The sequence below is a fragment of the Octopus sinensis genome, linkage group LG19 (assembly GCF_006345805.1).
Source record: "Octopus sinensis linkage group LG19, ASM634580v1, whole genome shotgun sequence".
Taxonomy (NCBI): Eukaryota; Metazoa; Mollusca; class Cephalopoda; order Octopoda; family Octopodidae; genus Octopus; species Octopus sinensis.
In genome coordinates, this window is record NC_043015.1 from 16284744 (window position 1) to 16308018 (window position 23275).

Below are 23275 nucleotides of genomic sequence, written 5' to 3' on the forward strand. Positions count from 1 at the left end.
GAAAAATAATAGGTGATGCTGATCCAGCAAGGTCCGAACACCGAAACAGTAAGTAGCTAACTAGAAGCTAGAAAGCTCCACAATAGCCTAAGCACTGTTTATTAGGTTCACTTACCAGCTTTATTAATAACAAAAATACAGATATTTTACCAGTATCAGTTTTCCGTTTGGTCCCATATCGCTTTTGTGTAGCCTGTCTCAGTGTTATAGGATGAATTTCATGTTCTCCCTGTACCAGACTATTACGGTAGGCAATCAATGGTTGGGACTCATTGTCTGAGCGATCAGTAGGAACACCCATGGGAAGATGTTTGTCCAGATAGTTTAATCTGTAAAAAAAATAATCAATTTAATAATTTCAGAAGAAAGTTAAAACTCTGTGTGGTATCTAAATGTTCATTTTTCACATCAGCATGCATTACATTGGTCTTCAAGATTGCTTGAAGAATTGTTTTTAAGAAACATCCCTGAAACAGGATAATCTCTAGCCTACTTTTATTTCAACAACCCTTACACACAACATACACAAAATAAAACAACAACACTATTATCATTTAGCTGGCATGGGCTAGATGGTTTGACTGGGACTGGTGAGCCAGAGAGCAGTACCAGGCTCCAGTCTGATTTGGCCTGGTTTCTATAGCTAGATACCCTTCCAAATACCAACCACTCCAAGAGTGTAGTGAGTGCCTTTTATATGTCACCAGCATGGATGCCTTTTACATACCACTAGCACAGGCTGTCAACATGCACTTACATTATTTCACTATTTTTATCGCTTAGGCAGAGGAAGAAGGGCAATCCTAATGATCCTTATTTTTTGAGCTTGAGGCAAAAAAAGAAGCTCCTCTCAAACTGGAGAGCTGGCATGAAAGAACATAACAGACTGAACTCTTCTAAAAGCAGCTCAAAGCCAGGTGTTGATGTTAAGCTAGACTACAATAATTTCTCTTACCAAAGGACAGATACAATCCACTCAGCAAGTTCTAACATAGCTGCCATCTACCCAGTTTTAATTATAAAACCTTGGTCAACGTGAAGATAGACAAAACTTATCCAGGGTGCACAACAATGCTTATAATCAGAAACTTTTGAAGTGCTATGGAAAGCATGAGTACATTATCAATAAAATGTATAACATAGAGCCACAAGGCAACTGAGATGTCTTGCAAAATACTAGGCTGCAAAACATGGTAATGGATGTGATACATACACAACTAATACTTGAAGCAATGAATGACAACTCATAGCTGTTCCTTGTTGTTATTTGCTTTTTAATACGTTTCTTCTAGTCTTTCAAGCCTGACATTCTCAGATCTGATTTCACCAATTCTCGTGGCTTGTAAGGATTTCGCTGATATATTCCACTATTAACTACACTGATATATTCTACTATTAACAAGTAAATTTTCATATAATTCACCACTTTGAATACATGTAAGTCAAGTACACTCTTTAAACCAACAAGGCTACCAATTCTGAAGGGTGTCTCTTCTATTAACCTCAAACACTGCACTCCTGAGCTAGCTTCTATACTAACTAAAGTCTTCGAGGTTCCTCTCTCCACAGGGATCTACCCTATCTTGGGAAACATTAGTGTCCCATTCACAAGAAATGAAGCCTTTCTGACCATGTTAACTATTGCCTTATTGCATTCACTTCAAATATCTTTAAGCTAAAGGAGACAGCCATTAACAACAATGTCTTCAAACACCTGGAATCTGTCTCTCCTCCCCTTTCTTAATGACCATCAGAACAGCTGCTCTAAAACCAGATGAACTAGTGACCTACTTTTCTGTGTCCACCAGTGGGTACTTGTCTTGGATAACTTTGGTGAAAGCAAAGCTTTCAAGTATATCTAGCATGTGAATCTCCTATTGAAATTGCCCACCTATGGGCTCCAATCATCTTTCATCTCTTGAATTGATAACTTCCTAACAGATTAAACAATTGTTGAGTGCTGATGGAGTTCTTTTTGTTCTTCATTATGTTAATTATGATGTTCTCCACTCTCTTCTTAGTACATGTCAATGATTTACTTGCTATCACATCCAGCAACACTCATTTTTATGCCCTTCATTCCTTCCTAACATTCTCCAAACATCCACTTACAACAAACACCACATACCAAATTCACACTGCCGCCATGGACCCAAGTTCTAAAAAGCATCCTCCAATTGGGGTATGTCACTCTCGTCTCTTTTCACATTCAGAAAACACAAATTCTTTTCACATAAAAAAACAAAAAATTTACCATACCACACTCTTCTTAATCGTGAGCAGCAAATTAGCTAGAGTCCTCAAAATCACCTCATTTGTAGTTTTTCACTATCACCAAGGATCTTTCCTAGCAAAAGCACATCCTTTACAGGACCACATCCTGGCTCTTCTTTTCAAAGCTGAAAGATACTTCAGCCTCCAACAGAATATTGCTCCCACACCTGGAATGCTGCTGCCACTGCACACAGACACCTTAGACTGCATCCAAGAAAGGGTTACCTGTCTGATTGGCATAAAGTCTGTCACAGACATGCTCCAGCTTCTGCCTTACAGGACTGCTGTCTCCCTTCTCTTCCTTTCCTACACCAACTGTAATGGCCTATGCACCTCACAGCTGGTTGGGCCTGTGCCACCTTCACTCAAACATACCTGTCCTGCTTATCTCTACTCTTCCCACCACCCTTGTTGTGTTCTTGTTCTAGGAACCAAACTAATCATTACACCCAGTTCATTCCCAGAATGTCAGTCCTCTGAAATTCTCTCCCTGCACATATCTTTCCTACAGGTGTTGACACACAAAGGTTCAACAGGCCTAAGTATGCATGTAGAGACCATGAATACTGCCACTTCTCATAAAATACAAGGAGGAAGGGACTCTCTATTGTTAACACAAGCAACAACAGAAATTGTTCCACCACTTTTTTACTATTGTTTTTTCAAGCCGACCATCTCCAGCACTATTTATTTAATAAGATTATCAATTATTTCTAATGAACTGAGAAATTCAGGAGCTTCATTCATAGATGCCCCTACTATTTGCACTGGCTCTTTATTAATTTACCAGCGCCGCCTTGACTGGCTTCCATGCCGGTGGCACGTAAAATGCACCAATCCGTTCGTGGCCATTGCCAGCCTCGCCTGGCACCTGTGCCGGTGGCACGTAAAAAGCACCCACTACACTCACGGAGTGGTTGGCGTTAGGAAGGGCATCCAGCTGTAGAAACACTGCCAGATCAGACTGGAGCCTGGTGCAGCCTTCTGGCTTCCCAGATCCCCGGTTGAACCGTCCAACCCATGCTAGCATGGAGAACGGACGTTAAACGATGATGATGATGATGATGAATGATGAAATCTCACAGCACCTCTTGTGAATGTATATTTGGCACTGAGTACACAGCTTTAGGTCCTTTCTAAATCTCTGTGTCATTCTTTCAAGAAACATAAGAAAAGGATTTAAGAATAGAGACATGTATACACATATATGATTTGCAATATTCTCACATTAATCTACACTTCCCGCTCTCAATACCTACCAGATTTAACAATAAGGAACCCTCCCCAAAACCTTAAGTAGATCAATATAGCTGTTTGTTCATTGTTACGATCTTCTTTTGATTTCACATCCAGGTACTAACTCCAAATGCATCTTATTCAACTTACCTTCCATGACTATTATATCTCTCTAGTACAGCAACTGACAACCAACAACACTGCTAATTTGGAGAGTAATATCTTCCTTCATAACCTGACTAACCAATTATCTTGACTTCTAAATTCATTGTAGTTCATACATTAGCTGCACATGAAGAAAATTTCTGAATGGCCAAGTGATAGATGTGATAAAATGCTGACCAGAATCTGGCTCAACAATATTACATAATATCAATTATGCTTTAATAAGCATCTCATACAGCAAAATAAACATTATTTTAATGTGGTTAAGATGTGATCTTGGTCACCTTGCTTTATGATACAAGGGGGCTGATTGAATTACTATTACAAGTCAATCATCCTTGACAAGAACATGCTCTGACCCCTTCCCAGCACATCTTATAGTTTAGCTCCTCAACCACTAACATGAAGCTGATACTCACCTCCCCCAGGCTTCAAAGTCCTACGAGCTGCATGGCAACTTTAATATTGCAGGGGGCTCAAAATAAAACCACCCAGTGCATGCTGTAATGAGGCATTAAGAAGGGCATCCAAACACAGACATTGGAATATAATGCAGTCCTCAGACTCATAAGATCCTGTCAAACAGTCCAACCCATGCCAGCATAAAATATGGACGATAAATGATGACGATAACAACGATCATGATATGCATTCCTAATCAGCAGAAATTTATTCTATAAATGCTGCTAATAATGAATATTTTCTTTTAAAAGGACTGCATTGGTCTTACCCATACCCAACACACTCTAGCGTTACTGTTCTATTACCCTCCATCCCCACCCCATACCAATGTCAAACCAACATGCACTCACTTAAAAAACATGCTTCAACTAAATACAAAGTTATGTATTACTTACACAGTCTTTTTATCTTGTTTCATTAACTTGTTGGTAAATTCACAAAGAATTTCTAAAAATGACAAATTTGGTGGCATTCCTTTCGGATCAGCTGCATTAGAAACAGGAGTTAAGCTGAAGAGGATTCCTTCTCTGGAAGTGTAAGAAAATTAAAAATCCAATAAAATAATAGCAATAATTACAAATCAAAACACTGTAAAAAAACTAAAACCTCCAATTTCTTGCCAGAAAATATGTTATCATTTCTACTATCTTGTATTTTATACTCAGTTTAATTCAGAGAGCCAAGGGTTGTATTGTTATATATATATATATATATATATAAGGCATGTACCATCCAGGAATTCAAGTGTAGGAGTTAGTAAGCTTAAAACATTAAGGCAGCTATAGATGACAAAAGGTAGACAATATACAATATACAACGCCAGGTCATAATGCTAGTTAACATTATTATGCTTTCCAGCAGCTCTATAGCCACATTCAAATGCATATTCAACATATTTAAATTCTCCTTCGTAGTAAACGATTCATAACTTCTGACAATAAACAGTAATGACAAGTTTATAAGTTTGCTTGACATTTTATAAGTGTGAAAGGGATTAAAATTTCGATACTTGTTATCAAAGGTTCCAACAAGAATGAGTGAAAAAGAATTGTTAACATAATCAGTTTGATTGGTCACCTTCCTCCGTTGGTTGAATAAAGTGTTATCCAAGCTGATGCTTATTGGTAATTAAACTTAATTTGCAACACCTGTACATATTTATCAGCTTTGTTTTCGTTGGTAATTCTTATCAACAACTTTTCTTGTGATCATGATTTGAGAAGACATACAGCAGTATGCTAAAGATCAGACATAATCTCTTGTTGGCAAGAAATGTAAAATAAAGTTTATTATAAATAACACAAACACTTTGTAATTTAATAGCTTTCAATGTGATATCTGTTAAACAGAAATTATTTTTATTTACTGAAAAATTTAATAAAATCTAATCATCATAAGTAAGTGAAATTATGCTAAATACTACTAAACCGAAAACCTTTTTTCCCCTGGCTATATTGGCAATTCTGAAAACTTTTGGGTGCAAATTTTACATGAGTAGAAGTTTTTTTAACAAATTTTATCCTGAAAATCACCTGCATAAATTACACAGGTGCACAAATTACATGGGTTTTTATGGTATCTGAAAAATATTTCAAGCATTATTAACTTATCCCAAAAATGTTTACAGAAGAAAAAGGAGGAGAAAGAAAAGAAAACAGAACCTAATTGTGATCTTCAGATTATTCTAATTTGAAGGACAAAGCAAATATAATACAACATGCAGAAGAATCTGCACACTGTATTATATCATTTTGAAATAAATTTGTAATATTTAAGTGTCACTGATGCAAGATAAAAGACATCAAACTATTGACATTAAAAGTAATAAAAACACAAGAATTTTAGCAGAAAAATAAATCACCAGAACCTACTTGTGCATAGCAGCTACAGCTTCACGGTTTTTAACTTGATCAAGACCAAATGATAAAGAGAATCTGCGCGCCAATTCCTGATAACCATTAATAAAAGATAAGATAAATTTAGGAAGCACAAGCAAGAAAGTATCCTTTTATTTTTCTTTTTTTTTTTTCATTCTTAACGATTTACCTTTACAATTTGTTTTGGTCAGCATTTTATAAAAAAGAGAATGGCGTTTTAGAAAAGAAGCATATTTGTTGTAACAATTGTAATATGGAATCAAATTACTAGATGAAAATTCAAGATGAAGGAGTGGATATTATTCTATTTCAACAATATTATCTCAATTTATATTATGAAACTCATTTGACATAAAAATCAAAGAATAAATGCAAAAATGCAAAACACACAGCAGTATTAGAGAAACTTACTTTAATGGCTTGAAAGCTATCTGAGGATCGATCGATGACTGGTTGCTCCGCCTGAACTTCTTTGAATAACTGTAAACAGATTATAACTGGTAAAAATATGGAAACTAAGAGCAAAGTTTGAATAGCATGATTAGGATAAGAACTAATTCTCATAGAGGTCAGTGTTTGAGGAAGCTATCTGGAATGTCAACTGGACCTCGATTGCCAATGCCAACAGAGCAAAGGGTTTGGATTTTCTTATGGCTTAGTCAGAAGTGGAATGGCAGTGCCCATGGTCTTTTGCAGAGCCTCTGAAATCAGCAGGAGAAAGAGACCACAACTCATTGGTTGTTTTCAGAATAGAGATTTGGTCTAAATAAAACAGACTGGACTCTACTAAAAACATTCTAGGGCCAGTAATGGATTAACACTGATTATGTAGGCAGCTGTCTAGTTTAACTCACAAGGCTTGTGTTGTTATGTGGCTAAAGTAAGATATATTTAGGATTCCATACAAACGTCCCTATATCCATGCAATATATTTGTTTTGGCAGTATGGATGCAGCTAATAAAGTCATCTTAATTGAGAAGGATGAGAGAGAGAGAGAGAGATTGCCCACATTTGAAGACGTCACTAGAAATTTTCAGGAATGTGTTGAATGAAAGTATAATTTACCTTCATAGAGAAATCCTTACACTATTCAGTGTATACCAAGAAAGTCAATATGAAACCACTCCTGCATTTAACCTCAAACAATATTCTACAAGGACCTAATTACCTTCAATCCATTGGGCTCCCATTCTGATTTGCAGTTATTGTTTAGCCACAAGTCAACTCTGATCAAAGACATTCCAACTGTGACTACCCTACCTTGTTTGTATGTCTAGGATTACACTCTCCTCTGAATCTCTTTTTTAAGATTGAGTAGGGTGTGATTTGAAGGATGTTTGACTGCTATTTCTAGCAAGTCAAGCAGCCATGGAGAGATTGTCATGCAAACAGCTTACTCAAGAGAGAGAGAGAGAGAGAGAGAGAGAGAGAGAGAGGAGAGAGAGAGAGAGAGAGAGGGGGGGATGAGAAGCATTCAGAACATTATTCATCAAGTCTCACCTGTGTAAGGCTGAAAGCCAAAGTTTTTGCAGTAGCCACTTTATTAATTTCTCTTGCTTTACTTAAGGTAGCTTTGATAATATCCCCATAATCATTGTAAAACTAAAAAGAAATAAACAGATAAATTAGAATTATCATTATACTTATTTCAATGAGTATTTTTTTTAAAACCATGTTGGCAAAATTAGAAGCCATATAGTTTCCTATTTCCTATAAATAAATAAACAAGCTTTTCATTGAGGGTTAAATACTAAGTGTGTAGAATTATATTATTATATTTATAAAGAAAATAATTGTCACCTGTTATTCATGTAAATATATATATTTTTGCTTTTTACATATATGTAATGTTTTTTTAAAATTCAAAGTGAAAGGGAAAAACTTAGTTAAAAAAAGAAACATGCATATGATACCTTAACAGAGACAGAGTTTATAGAAGTCTTCAGTAAACGAAATTCATTTATTTACTATATAAATATTAAATACCTAATTGAAAACAAAAGTGGAATTCTTACAAAATAGATGAGAGTAAATATTTCAAAAAATGCATGCAAGAAGCCTACATTATCAGCAGCCTCTATTTATTTATAGAGAATCCTGTTTCATGTCTTAAATGGTAGACTATGATGAGCATTTGTTTCAGTCGATACAAAAGTAATAATGCATATACTATATATAACTCAGGATGGTTATACTAAGTTTTCTAAATCTATAGGAAACTAGAGCAGACATTTTGAATTTTATTAAGAAAGCCAGGCCATTTAGAAATAAGTGTTCTTCAGAATTTTTAAATAATTGTGCAGCTTCTGTTGTAGACCAAAGGAAAGTTCTTTAGCATCTTTGCATATACAAGGGTATAAGAATAATTTTGCTAAAAGGTCTGAAGATACATTGATGATACTCAGTTGTAACTGAGGCAAAATTAAAACTGGTATTTTAGGTGTCAATTTTCTCTAATAACCTACCTTCATATAATGTTTAAACATATCAGCTGCAGTGCGTATACTAGTTATATTATAAACAACAAGTTTGCAAAAAGCTGCCAGAAAATTCCGTTTTTTATGGAGTTCTTCAATCTTCACATTTTCATCCATTTCCTCTGTTAAAGAATCACATAAGATAGTATTTATTTACAAACTGTACACACTTATCATTTACTTCAGTTACACAAGGTAAAAATATGTAGTATCATACTAATAAGTGACAGTTTGGAAGTCACGGGGGTGAAATATTGAAATTCTTCAAGAAAAAGTTAATAATATTTATGTAATGTTTGTCATCAATTTTTCAATCTACACTTGGATAAGATATCTAAGTGTGCTCCCCCATGCCTTTGTACTGTATTAACTACTGGTAAATTGTGCAAGGCATAACTTAAAAAGATAATCTACTTGCATGCAATGAGCCTTTTCTAAAATATGCTGTGATGACAAACTATATAGGTTTTTGTATTCCTGATCAAACATGATTGGCAAAAACTGTGGCCTTCAAAGAAAGAAGAAAAAGAAATGGAGTAGGGGTGATGGAATTCCACTGAAGGATAGAATACAATATAAGAGGGGGTGCCCAGAAGCAACTGGGAACGTTCTCTGTGGGACAAACCCACTAGAAGCCACTTGATGCGACCCTCAGGCATCAGTCTGTTGGCCAGTGTCGTTGGGTGAACTTGTACTGCCACATGGTGCATCTTTGTTTTGCAGTGCTTCCCCACTTTTCACCAACAAAGGAACAGTGTGCTTCTGTAAAATTCTGTTTTCTGCTGCGGAAAATGGTAGCTGAAACAGTTGTCATGCTTCAAACAGCTTACAAGGATGCTGCCATGAGCAAAACACAAGTTTAAAAGTGGCTTCCATGCTTTAGGAATGGTCACTTGTCGCTTGAAGACCAACCTTGTTCAGGACAACCATCGACCTCCTGAATGAATGAAAATCATCATCACCATCGTTTAACGTCCGTTTTTCATGCTGGCATGGGTTGGACGGTTTGACTGGAGACTGGCAAGCCAGAAGGTTGTACCAGGCTCCAATCTGATCTTTCAATGTTTCTACAGCTGGATGCCCTTCCTATTGCCAACTATTCTGAGAGTGTAGTAGGTGCTTTTTATGTGCCACTGACATGGGAGTCAGTCAGGCAGCTCTGGCAGCAACCCACGCATGAATGAATGATGCTTATTGCATGCCACCAGTACTGATAACAGCCTCAACTAGAATTTCCATTTGATTGTGAGTTGATTTGATTCTGATTTCCAAACAATTGTTGATATGACTAGTGTGTCCTGGAGCTCCTACCAAAGAATTTTGAGTGAGGAATTGCAAATGAATGAGTTGTAACAAAATTTGTGTCTCGCTTGCTAACAGAAGGTCAAAAGTAGTCAAAACTAAATGCATGTCATGAACTGAAAGAACAATTGGAAGTTGATCTGGACCTTTTTTTCAAAGGACATCACTGGTAACAAAAGCTTATGCTATGGAATTTGCAGATGTGAAGAAAAAAACGACAGAGGCATTAAAAGGCATCACTTTGCAAGAGTTCCAGCACTGCTCTGAATAGTGGAAAACTTTGAAGGCAATACAAGTATAAACATGTAAAACAAAGTGAATAAAATATTGCAAAATTCTGGTTTCTTTTAGGTACCCCCTCATATGTATTAAATTTTAATAAATTCTTTACAGAATAATGTACAAAATACCAGATTCATAAAAAATGATTCAATGCCTTTCTTTCAGGGAAGCAAATGCTTTCCAAAATATAAATTAGATAATTATTAATGGTGATTGGTGCAGCAGTAAAATATAGGCATTTCACATCATGAAACTAGTTTGGATCTTTGGATTGAACTTCAAATGAGATTAGTAAGAATGTATATTTTCCTATTTTCCCTTCTCACTATCTCCAAAAATTATAATTACTGTTGATATCATCTTCTCAGCAGTACTTTTGTTTGTGCTATAGTAAATTGCAATAAATCTGCAGTAATATTTAGTTTCCTCGGACACATAAGAGGTGCAACAATATCAAAGGAAGGCTAATTAGGGAGATAGTTTTTGTATGTGGCAGATGCTCAGGTGCTATAAACACTGAAAATGTACAGAGAACAGTTTCTGTTACATTCCAGGGAGAAAAACTACAAGTAGTTGATAGCTTCCATTACCTAGGGGACCAAGTCAGTAGTTGGGGTGGATGCTCTGAAAGTGTAGCTGCTAGAATAAGAATAGCCTGGGCAAAGTTCAGAGAGCTCCTACCTCTACTGGTGAAAAAGGGCCTCTCACTCAGAGTAAAAGGTAGACTGTATGACGCATGTGTACAAACAAACATGCTACATGGCAGTGAAACATGGGCCATGACTGCTGAGGAAATGCATATTCTCATTTGCCTTTGGTATAATACTTATAATTGTACAAAAGACTTTCCCTGTTGGTTTAATGTATTATCAGTGTATCCAAATCACTAACTCACTGTAATAGGTGTCAGAGAGTGCATTTCGACTGCACAAGACAGAAGAATGGAGTAAGAACAGCAGTTTTCATCCTGTCTCAATAGCATACAATCTTGAGACAAAATTAAAAAGGAAGGCATAACGATGCAACACTAACAAGAAAGTTTAGATGATTAATTTTGCAAAAGAGAAAAATATTATACTGAATTTTCATCAGTACATTATTGCTATTTAAATTATGAACATAAGAAAAATAAAAGGTCAAGTAGACCTAATACTAACCATCATCATCTTCCACAAACACTTTTTCTGACAGAAAACCACAGAGCTGAGCCTGAAGGTTCTTATCTGGTTCATAGATGAGAGCTTTTAGTAAAGCATTCTCTCCAAGATGCTTGCTGAAAACGATTAGCAAGTCACAGATAGTTATATAAGCCTGAAAATAAAGAAATATCATTCATGAAATTCATGTTAATATCTAACCACTTTGCATTTAGAAAAACTCCTATGTTTACTCTCACTCCTTCCTGTCACATCCTCACTTGCACAGATTGAGTAGAACATATACTGATGCTGTTGTGTGTCTTAATGATATGACAAACCCAACAACATAGAAGCAATACATAATTACCGAAAGGAACAAGCAATTTAAGTAACAATTTACAAGTTATTTGCTCACATGCACACACATACTAATATTTTTATATCAATCTATTTATAATGGTACCTATTTTCCAGCAAGACTAACAGAAAGGAAGACTTACTTAATAAGAGGCTACCAGAAAATATAGTTATGTAATTTTCTTAAGGAATCACTAGTCGACCAGATGGTTATTATATGTTATTATATAATAAAACTAGTTATAATGTTATTATATGTTTATTATATAATAAAACTAGTGTGTTCTGCCCTTGAAGTTTACTTCTTTCTCATTAGTAGTTAGTAGTAGTAGTAATGACATTAACCCTCTTAGACCTGGGCCCCAGTGTCTAACTTAACCCTCTGCCTGGGCTCCTGAGCAAAAAAATAAATAGTTGTATATACAGCTCAAGAGTTATGATCACAAAAAATTTAGGAAAATAACAATATTAGACCGATCTCTCAACTACTGTATTGGCTCACACAAATAGCTATTTTCCTCATCACTTTCACCAGTTCGATTGTCAAATCACCCTCATTGCTGGAGTAAGTGTAAACCTTAATAATTTCCTCAAGTGCAAAGAGTCTAGGTCTTGTTCATTTCAAGGCAGAGTCCTGGGTTCATGACAAAATGTTTTTTTTCACCAATTAAAAACAAAAGTAACCAACAGTTATGGGGGACACCATAACCAACAACTATGGGGGACATCATTAACAAACACACTTGACTACAAAGCTACAACGTGATCAGTTGTCTGATTTTAGTATTTTATCATCTATTTGTGTGTTGTTTATTACCACTTTACCAAGAATCTGGCAGAGAGGACATTTAAACTAATCTTGCTATAGCAGAAACATGGTATGACAGGGTTAACCTGTGTAAACAATATGCTTCAGCTTTATGCAAATATCCGAGACTATGTAAAAATTAAAAAAAAAGAAGTGTAAGAAAATAAATTTTAATTTAAGGGTATTTTCCTAAGTTCAAAATATGCTGTAACTCTTAAAATCCTTTGAAGTCACTGTAATGTAAAATGCTCATTTACTCACAAATAAAAATCAAACAAAGTCATTTCAACAAAATTGTTCAATACTTATCACATATTGGAGTAGTAAATAAAATGAATGATCTGATCTTCTCTAATCAAAGGTGACTAATTCTATTGAAGTGAGTGCAGGACCATCATCATCATTTAACATCCGTTTTCCATGCTGGTATGGGTTGGATGGTTTGACTGAAAACTGGTAAGCTGAGGAGCTCCACCAAGTTCCAATCTAATTTGGGATGGTTTCTACAGCAGATGCCCTTTCTAATGCCAACCACTACAAGAGTGTAGTGGGTGCTTTTTATGTGCCACTTACAAAACACCACTATCAGCCATGATTGCAATTTCACTTGGCTTGATAGGTCTTCTCCTCAAGCATGGTACATTGCCAAAGGTCTCAGTCATTTGTCACTGTCTCTGTGAGACCAAAAGTTGTAAATTGAAAACTTTATGAAAGACCATTACAACTGAAGATTACATTGCGTGGATTTGAGATTTTGGGGAACCTCATAACTCATTGGATACTGGATACAGAGACACCACTGGAAGCTTCCTCTTCATGTAGTTTACAAAGGACAAGTCAGCCAGGTGAAGTACATTCTTCTCTCAGCGATATTCTTAACATAAGAAGTAAAACATTTGTCAATTTTACATTACTCTTACCAGAGATGAGTAGTATGAGCCAGTCATTGACTGGAATATTGAGACTTAAATGTTTAGGAAGGAACCAGCTTATAGAGCCTTTTACTGGTAATCTACACTAGTAATTCAGTCAAGGGTGACACACACTAATAAAATATTTTAAACTTCAAAGTAAATGACAATACAAATTTAAGAAAGATTGAAAGATTGTCCTGGTAGAGTGAGATTGTGTGTCGACACTGTATTCATCTGTTTCCAAATAGTACACGTGCAAAGTGGGGAGAAATTGTCTCCAACAATTTAACGTTCTCTACAAGTGGATATTCCTATTTCTGAGATGTTGATGATGCAGCATTGTGCTTCCGATATTCTGGAGGAATTCAGGTAGAATGTTTCCCACTGTCAATGATCTTGAAAATTTAAATATTCACTCATGAGGGGATGTGTTGGTAGCTGTACAGAGGAGTCCTCTCATGGCTGATGGAAAGGACGACTAACCACTGTCCTTTATCTAGTTGTAGTGAGCTAAGTGCTAGATTTATGGTCTTCATAAGGGTACCCTTGACCCTTTCACATTGGCCATTACCTTGAGGTCAAGAGGGAGATATTCTAGTTTTTATTGTCCTATTAGCATGAAGGAAGTCTTGGAGCTTCTTATTATCAAATTGGGTTCCTCTGTCAGTGGATACAACTTGGTGATCCAAGCAACGAAAAGAGATTGAGCAGGTGGGGAATTACTCTTTCAGTATTCATGTCATTGCATGGGTATGTGAATGGATACCTTGGTATTGTGTGGTTGATGGCAGGGGGTCGACAAAGTCAGCGGAGAGGCGCTCCCAAGGTCTTGATGCCTGTATTAACTGATACATTAGAGGAAGTGAGGTTTGAGTTTAATATATGTAGAACAACTGAGTGCCATTTCGAAGATTTCATTGAGGGAGAACGGCAGGTTTCATACTTTACGGTAGTGAAGGTGGCACAGTTGTTTGTGAAGGGTTATTAGTGCTGTTGTGTCTCTTATTGCTGCACATTTTGGCAGTGCATCAGCTGCTTTGTTTTGAGTTCCTATAGGAGATTGTGTAATTTATGTCTGAGAGGTCCAAACGCCAGCGTATGAATCTTTCATTTTTTATGTCCCTTGTTTATTGAAGATCATCGCCACCGAGTGTTGATCGGTGACGATGTTGCAGTATGGGGAAATATGTATTAGGTGGCACCATTTGCAACAACATTCTACGATTGTGCAGGCTTCTGTCTCAACAATGGATTGGTGTTTTTCTGTTTTTGAAAGGGATCTTGAATAGAAGGCCACTGGCCTTCCCTGTTGTGATAGCATCCCTCCCAAGGCTAGGTCAGAAGCATCTGTTTCGATGGTAAGTGGTATTCCAGGTTGTAGAACAGCAAGTATGGCATTTACCAATGCAGTCTTTAGGGATGTGATTGCTGTTTTTGTTTCTTCTGACAGTCCTGCTTTGTTGCTATTCCTTCTGGCTCTTGTAAGTGGAATGGTGAGTCTGGAGCACTTAGGTATCCACTTTGCATAATATGCAAAAATGCCTTTTATTCGATTTGGTTCTCTCAATGTTCTGGCATATCTAGCAGAACTCAAAACCTTTTAGGGCCAGGTTTTATTGTTAAATTTCCAATATGTCCAAGGAAGCTGATTTGCTTGTTGAGAGAATTGGCTCTTGCTCTTATTGATGGTCATGCCAGATGTTTCAGCTGCCTGGATAAATCTCCTGAGGTTATTGTCATATTCATGATCTTTGCCAGCTATGATGATGTCATGTAGATAGGCAAAAGTTTTTGAAGATTGTTTCTTTTTATGAATTCATCCATGACATGCTGGAAAATTGCTGTGGCATTGGTACAACCAAATGGGAGGCATTTAAACTTGTACAGTCTCCCCACTGCTTCAAATGCTGTCAGTTTATAGTGTTTGGGTAGACGTTCCACCAGATGATATGCAGCTGTCATATCTATGTTGCTGAAAATCTTGTTTGCCACTACTTCATTTAGAAGATCATTGATCCAGTGGGTAGGGTAGGCATCTAGTTGTGTGTAGATATTTATAGTGTTCGCGTAGTCGATCACCAGTTTTTCCTTCCTTCCATTAGATGTCACGAAGCAGTGAGCTCACCAGGGACTAAAGCTTTCTTGAATTATGTCCCCTGAAAATAACCTATTTCATGCTTAATAAACTCTGTGCCTCTAGGACTGCATCTTGAAGTTGGTGTAATTGGTTTTAGCTTAGAGGTCTTAATGCCAGGAAGTAGCTTGTATGCGATGCATTTTAGGTTTGACATGGACATGCAGAATGACACAGGCTTGAGTATACCCTTGAAGTCAATTGTAACTGCAGAGTGTTGACTGAGGATATCGATTTTGATGATGACCAGTGCTACAAGATGGTCAGCCACAAGGAAATTAGTGTTATATGTGTAATTTCCCAGTTGTAGTTTGCTACTGAATTTGCCTTTAATTTCCAGTGCTGTGTTGTTGGCCAAGTTAACTTTTTCTGGGCAGGCATGATTGTATTGTAATCCTCAGACTGCAAGAAATTTTGCTTCTATAAATGTCCTGTCAGAACCCATGTCAAGAAGGGCTTGTGTATTGTTGTCCTTAATTTTAATGGGAACCAGCCGTCCTGTACCATTTGTTACTGTTAAAATGGTGGATGATAAGGTTCCATCACTGTTTTCCTCTCAGGCTCTGTGATTGCTGCAGTTTCAGGGAAGTTTTGTTTGTTTCTTGGTAGCTTTTTGAGAGAAGCAGACTTCCTTCCAATGGCCTTTCTTCTGACACCTTTTGCAAGTAGAGTTTCTCACCGGGCATTGATTTTTTTTTATTTATATGGCTGTCTCTACTACACCAAAAACATGCTGATTTAGTGGCTGCAAGATGGAGTGGTTGATCAATACTAACTGAGCCTTGCGTTAGGTTGCAAGTGTCTTCAATGGCCACCTCCATGGTCTGAGCAAGCTTATAGAGTGTTTCTAAGCTGTCATCTGATGACTCGAGAAGTCTTTGTCTGATTGATGGTGATTAAAGCTCAGCCACAAAAGCATCACCAATTAGAATTTTTCAGTTAAGGTCTGCTGTTAGGGCTTGGATTTTACACTTCTGGGCCAGCACCTGAAGGCTTGATGTACTCAATACAAAATAAGATATCTATATTTTTATCTATTATTTACTATTGTGAAAAGAAATTAATGATAGGATATTATAATTCATAACACTAATCGTTTATTTATAACAACTATTAATTGTGAATGTTATATTATTTACCTCTTCACTAACTTTGTCCTGAGAATGGAAGATTAGTTCATTACAATATCTCATCAGATCTATTAAACGGCGCTTCAACACTCGGATATTTTCCTGGAGAAAAAAAGACAAAAAAAAAAACTATTTCTTAACAACATAATAGTTGCAGCTACTTCAATGTCAAAAGAAGATAAAAACAAAAGACCGTTCTTTATTGCACTGAAGAATTTGTAGAGGTACACAGAGAAAATAAATACACAGACAAAATAACGTAGTACAGGGCTGATACCCTTTAAAAATCATTGGACATCAGCTTTTTCATCATCATTTTAAGTTTCTATGCTTACATAGGTCAGGCAGATTTTCTATGACCAAATACCCTTCCTATCACCAACCTTCACCTGTTTCCAAGCAAATAATTCCCTATGGCCAGACATGTTTCCATAGAAGACTGGAAATTAACAACAAATGCTGGCATGACAGACACTCTAACATCTGTAACTACCACGTGATATCAAGACAAAGACAGACACATATAACAGGCTTCTTTCAGTTCCCATCTAGCAAATCTATTTATAATGTTTTGGCCACCCTGGAGCTATATTAAATGGCACTGGCCCAAGATGCTACATAGTGGGATTAAACACAAAACCACATGATTGGGAAGCAAACGTCTAAACTACACAGTCATGTAGGTACCTAGAGTTTTATGTTTTGTATAATTTTTATGGATTATGACATAATGAACCAAGTCAATCAGCATTATCTAGTTCTTCATTAAATACTTTATGTTGAAATATCTTCGTCTTTACTTCTATGTGTTCTAACTTCCATAAGAAGTTAAAACATTAACACAAACAGTTTCCTAGTGAGCTAAGTACATTCACAAATCATTATTCAGTTGTTATATCATTTATTCTCAATGATGATGATGATGATTGCAACATCAGTAAGGTATGATAGTCAATTAGGTAGAGCTAACAAGAAAAGTTAATTTGTTCCCAGGATTTTTTGATCACATTGAACAAATTATTGAGATTTGATGGTTTCTGAGCAGTGATGTTATGATCAAACGTTGTTCCAGAGACCTAATTTTTTCATCAGACATAACTTTTGAACTGAACATATGGTATGTTTGAGTTGTCATACACCAGGTGAGAGAATTATTGGTTGCTTTCATATCTACATTGTTGCACCTAGCATATTAGCAATCAATTTGAACAAGATTTTATATTTTTTATGTCTTTGGTCAGAGTTATTTCCTATTTGCTTCTATCTAGAAATCAAAGAGAATGACTACGCTTCCCTTCAAACTTTGCTTTTGGTACCTGAACATCAATGCTTTGAAACTGACTTATTTTCCATAACATTTCAGACAGAATCAGTGCTGAGTTGCTGAAGCAAAAATATCATGATAATATATGCATCTCTGATCATAAGTAGTGGAGGAGCATCATGTTGAGAGGGATTCTTTGGGGTTTGAATACATATTGTAACAAAAGCAAAGTTTGAAGAAAATATTAGCCATTTTTCATACTTTCTATTTTTAAGCAAATAGGAAATAATAGTTCCTACCAATGCGAAAAATTGTGTAACAGTGTTATCAATTTAAACAAGATTATACAATTTGTGTGGAATCAAATCACCTGTTTTAAGTATTTATTAATTTCTTTACAATACCATTTGTATTGATAACTGATTACATTTGAAAACTTTATACATTCTTTTTTAGTTTAGGAACTGGCTCTTTCCAGTTTGCAACCATGACACTGATGCACAACACACACACTTTTATTTGCAAAGACCTAGACAAGAGGGTTATGAATAATACAAAATAGGTTCTTTGTTTTTGCATTCAAACAACAAAGGAAACCAATAAAACCTATTTTTGAAACAAAAATCCCAATGCTGACTGTCTTTGGTGTTTCTTAACATTTTAATCAAGTATACTGAAAACATGTTTTATTGAAGGACATACACAGTGTCCCATTCAGAATTCATACAACAAAGCTTTCTCAAACGGTATTTACTACAGAGTTTAACATACCTTATCAGGGTTGTTTTCATCAAGTTTCTGTAACCACCACATAATTGCCATTGAGCAGGTTGAAATTGCCTTACATATAACCTACAGTGGTAAATAGTTTCATTTAAATATACTCAAAGAAAAAGCATTTATATGCACAAACTACTACAAAATATAACAAAGATAAATATTATGACCTCAACTTGGGCTCCTATTAACTTAGTCACAAACATTTGTATTTTACAAATTACACAAAGAAATGCTCTCTACATAATAAACTGCACCTATTGATTACTCAAACAATAAAACCAAAATATTGAAATTCAAAGACAAACTGAATATACATAAAGTACAATGTAGGACTACTTTAACTTTTATAGTAACAAGCCTACCTCCAATAGCTAAATACATAGGAAACACATCAGAATATTACAGAAACGAAACCCCATAACTCTCCCAACCCATTCGATCTTAACATATCAGTAGCCAGTTCTTCAACATCATTGTAATCTTTCTTGGATTAATTACAGCAATTTTTTTTCCTCAGATGGTGGCAATCACCATCATCATTATTTAATGTGCATTGGCTGGGCAGTTTGACAGATTCCAAAGAATCCATCATGTTCCAATATCTGAATTTGTATGGTTTCTACATCTGGATGCACTTATCAATGCCAACCACTTTACAGCAGGTACTGGGAGCTTTGTTCATGCCATCTGCACTATTGAGGTCACCAAGCAGCTCACAGGTCAACAAACACCTGGGAAGGTGGGGGGGGGTCAGCTTCATACAAAGAGACAGGAGAGTTCAAACATTAAAACATGAGAGAAGAAGGATGGGTGGTCAGAGCAGGTTACTGAAGGAGAAAAGAGAAATGATCTGTAGGAGCTGCAAAGAGATAGATAATGGCGATGAGGTATCTATATGGTCCAACAAGGCACAAGGTGAGTAGAAGTAGGTGGGTGGTTTGCAGGAATGTATGGGGAACTGGAATTAAGTGGGGTAGGGAGGTAAATTGTAAAATTTGGATTGAGGGTTAAAGGGTAAATGAACAATGTTCAGTTTCTAAAATTCTCAATTGATTTTTCTTGAATATCATGTTATATATATATATGAACATGTGTATATCTATTTGTAGATAGATGTGTGTGTGTGTGCGCATATATGTGTATATCTGTGTGTGTATCATCATCATCGTTTAGCATCCGCTTTCCATGCTAGCATGGGTTGTGTAAATGACCAATTATTTTGGTTGATTTATGTGCCTGATGAAGAAAGACTGGGCTGAGTGGCAAGACACTGCCTAAACCATGGTAAAAACCATACATAAAATGATGATGACTTACCATGAGTTTGTGAATGTATAAAACATTGTTAAATAACTATTCATAAATCATGATCATGATCATTAAGCGTCCATTTGTCCAAGCTGGCATGGATTGGACAGTTTGACCGGGGCTGGTAAGCTAAGGTGCTGCACCAGACTCCTGTCTGCCTTGGGATGGTTTCTATGGCTGGATGCCCTTCCTAACACCAACCACTCCAAGAGTATATTGGGTGCTTTTAGGTGCCAGTTACGTGACACCAGTATCTGCCATGACTATGATCTCACTTGGCTTAATGGATCTTCCTTCTCAAGCACAGCACATTGCCAAACGTCTCGGTTACTTGCCATTGCCTCTGTAAGGCCCAGCACTCGAAAAGTGCTTTTTATGTGCCATTGGTATGGGTGCCAATTACATGACACCTACAACTATGATTTCACTTGGCTTGACAGGCTTTCTCAAGCATAGCATATCACCAAAGGTCTCAGTCACTAGTCATTACCTGAATGAGGCTCAATGTTTGAAGAACATGCTTCACCACCTCATCCCATGTCTTCCTGGGTTTCCCTCTTCCACAGCTTCCTTCCACTGATAGATATCAGCACTTATTACATAGCTGTCCAAATCCATATGCATCATATGGCCATACCAACGTAGTCGTCTCTCTTGCACACCACATCTGATGCCTCTTATGCCCAACTTTTCACTCAAGACGTTTACACTCTATTGTGCATACAAACTGACATTGCGCATCCAGTGAAGCATACTAGCTTCATTTCTTTCAAGCCTACACATGTCCTTGGCAGTCACAGCCCATGCCTCACTATTGTATAACATGGCTTTTCGCACACAGCATCATACACTCTGAGCAAGAGGCCCTTTGTTACCAACAGAGGTAAGAGCTCTCTGAACTTTGCCCAGGCTATTCTTAATCTCTCAGCTATGCCCTCAGAGCAACCACCTCTGCTACTGACTTGGTCACCTAGGTAACAGAAGCTATCAACTACAACTAGTCTTTCCCCCTGGCATTTGATGGAGTCTATTTTCTGTACATTTTTAGTGTTGATTTTACCTGTGCACCTTCCGCACACAAAAACTAGTTTCCCTGTTAACCTTCCTCCAATATTGCTACACCTCATGTCCACAGCTTAGACTAGGTACATCTTATGGAGTTTCTACCTATGCCTTTTCTACAGATCAAGCAGGGCTATCTACCTGAGGGGACTTTTGATTTGTCTGCTTTCCTACTTACTAAGACTTTTTCGATTCTAGACTTTGCATCCACACCTGAAACTTCTTCTCTAGTTCTGGGAGTGATACAGCTATAAGAACAAAGTCATCAGCATAGAGGAGCTCCCAAGGGCAGCCTGTCTTAAATTTCTCTGTTATTGCCTGGAGGACTATGATGAACAAGAAGGAGCAGAGGACTTGTACCCTGAATTCTTCGCTATACCAGTTACCTACCCTCACCTTACTGACAACATCCTTGTACATGGTTTGTACAGCTCTTACCAACCACTTGCCTATCCCTAGTTTCTGCCCACATTGACTGCCAGATATGGGATCGGCGGAGCCTGTCTGAAGCTTTCTCCATGTCAACAAAAGCCAAGTACAGAGGTTTATCTTTGGCTATGTATTTCTCTTGCAGCCTTACCAGAAATATAGCATCAGTGGTACTTCTCCTTAGCACAAGACCAAACTGCATCTCATCTAGACTAACTCTCTCTCTGACCCTCTCCGTGACTTTCATTACCTGATCCAACAATTTGATATCTCTGTATTTCTTTCTATCTAAAGTATCACCTTTGCCTTTGTAGCAGTTGACTATGGTGCTGCTACACCAGTCATTGGGTATGACTCCTTCGTGTACCATCTAGTTAACTATACAGGTGTCTAGACCATAACCTACACCTCAGCAGTGATTCCTGATGGGCCAAGGGCTTTTCCTGTCTTCATATCCTTAATTGCTTTATCTACCAAGCTACTGTCAATTCAGATAGCTGGTCACTCAGTTGGACCAGCATTTGGCAGACTCTCTTTCTTCCATTCATTCTCTACATTTAGCAGCCTTTCATAATGGTGTTTCCAAGCCTCTTTCTTTGCAGAATCATTAAATGCAAGTGAACAATCATCCATGCAGACACATTTCTCTCTTATGACATCACAATTTTCTCTCACATATTGTCTTGCAATCCAAAACACTTCAAGTCTCTGGTTCTCATGTCACAGAACATTGGCAAACATCTTTTCTGTTACTTCCCCGTCTAAATATACCTGCCTCCTGGCTATCTGATATGATTCCCTATATAATGTGTGTGTGTAAATGACCAATTATTTTGGTTGCTTTATGTGCCTGATGAAGAAGGACTGGGCTGAGTGGCAAGACATACATAAAATGAAGATGACCTACCATGAGTTTGTGAATGTATAAAACATTGTTATATAACTATGACAATTCAATGAAAAATATGTTAACAACTGCAACTGTTAATGCTATAACCATTACGTTATAATTTGCAGTAATTTCCTTTTTACATAAATCAATGAAACTTCCCCTAAAGTGAAATAAAAATTCACTTCCTAAAACTTATATATGATTCAAAATTTCCTACCACCTGATTAAAAAAACCACCACAAAGTTTGCTTACTGATACTCTTTCATTACAGCTGTAAGAATGGAACCTATGAAGAGAAACTAATCAAGTGAATCAGCATAAAAATATTTTAGAAATGTTGGTTTCTTACATAGACAAAGGATTAATCTTTGTAAGAGTATATACACATATGAATTTAAATCCAGTATATTACTGGTACATATTTTATCCATGCAAAAGGGATGAAAACTGAAGAGAATGCTAAGAATACAATTACATTCTGTGATACATTTCTGAGCCATCTCAGAAATAATAAAGGAAAATCATTGAAATATAAATTCTACCTCTTCAGGAATAGCATTATTTTCATTCGCTGTTTTGACAATATGAAAAACATCATCCCAAAGTTCCCAGGTATTCAGATCATGGCAACTGTGGAGAAGAAAAATCCAACTTTTAGAATAAAAATAAATTAACAGGAATACACACATATATAAGAGAATGAGATGACAAAGGAATAAATGATTATTTTATGAACTTCATTAGCTTACAGTTGTTTCTGCTATAAGATGCAGTGGACTCAGAAGTGAGTAAAGCTCCAATGAAGCTACAAGGTGTTACTTAGGCATTCAACTGAGTCCACTGCATCTTATAACAGAAAAAGCTGTAAGCTACTGAAGTTCATAAGATAATCTTTTATAGCTTTGTCATCTTATTTTCTTATTTCTGCTCTGTACTCAACTAACATTTCATTCTGAAGCATATGTATATTGAGTTTATCAC

General features: G+C 36.6%; 1 protein-coding gene across 3 annotated transcripts in view; it reads right to left on the reverse strand.

The window, feature by feature from the left end:
* The window catches only part of LOC115221988 (cohesin subunit SA-1), a 127415-nt gene that overhangs the window by 14327 nt on the left and 89813 nt on the right, over positions 1-23275 (reverse strand). For all 3 annotated transcript variants that reach the window (XM_029792094.2, XM_029792092.2, XM_029792093.2), the window contains exons 20-29: positions 22837-22924; positions 18594-18674; positions 16568-16660; positions 11234-11387; positions 8481-8614; positions 7516-7617; positions 6426-6494; positions 6009-6085; positions 4533-4664; positions 151-329 (exon numbers count right to left, since the gene is read on the reverse strand). In XM_029792094.2, the coding sequence (XP_029647954.1) occupies positions 151-329; positions 4533-4664; positions 6009-6085; positions 6426-6494; positions 7516-7617; positions 8481-8614; positions 11234-11387; positions 16568-16660; positions 18594-18674; positions 22837-22924 (1109 nt within the window). The remainder of the gene's footprint in view (positions 1-150; positions 330-4532; positions 4665-6008; positions 6086-6425; positions 6495-7515; positions 7618-8480; positions 8615-11233; positions 11388-16567; positions 16661-18593; positions 18675-22836; positions 22925-23275) is intronic.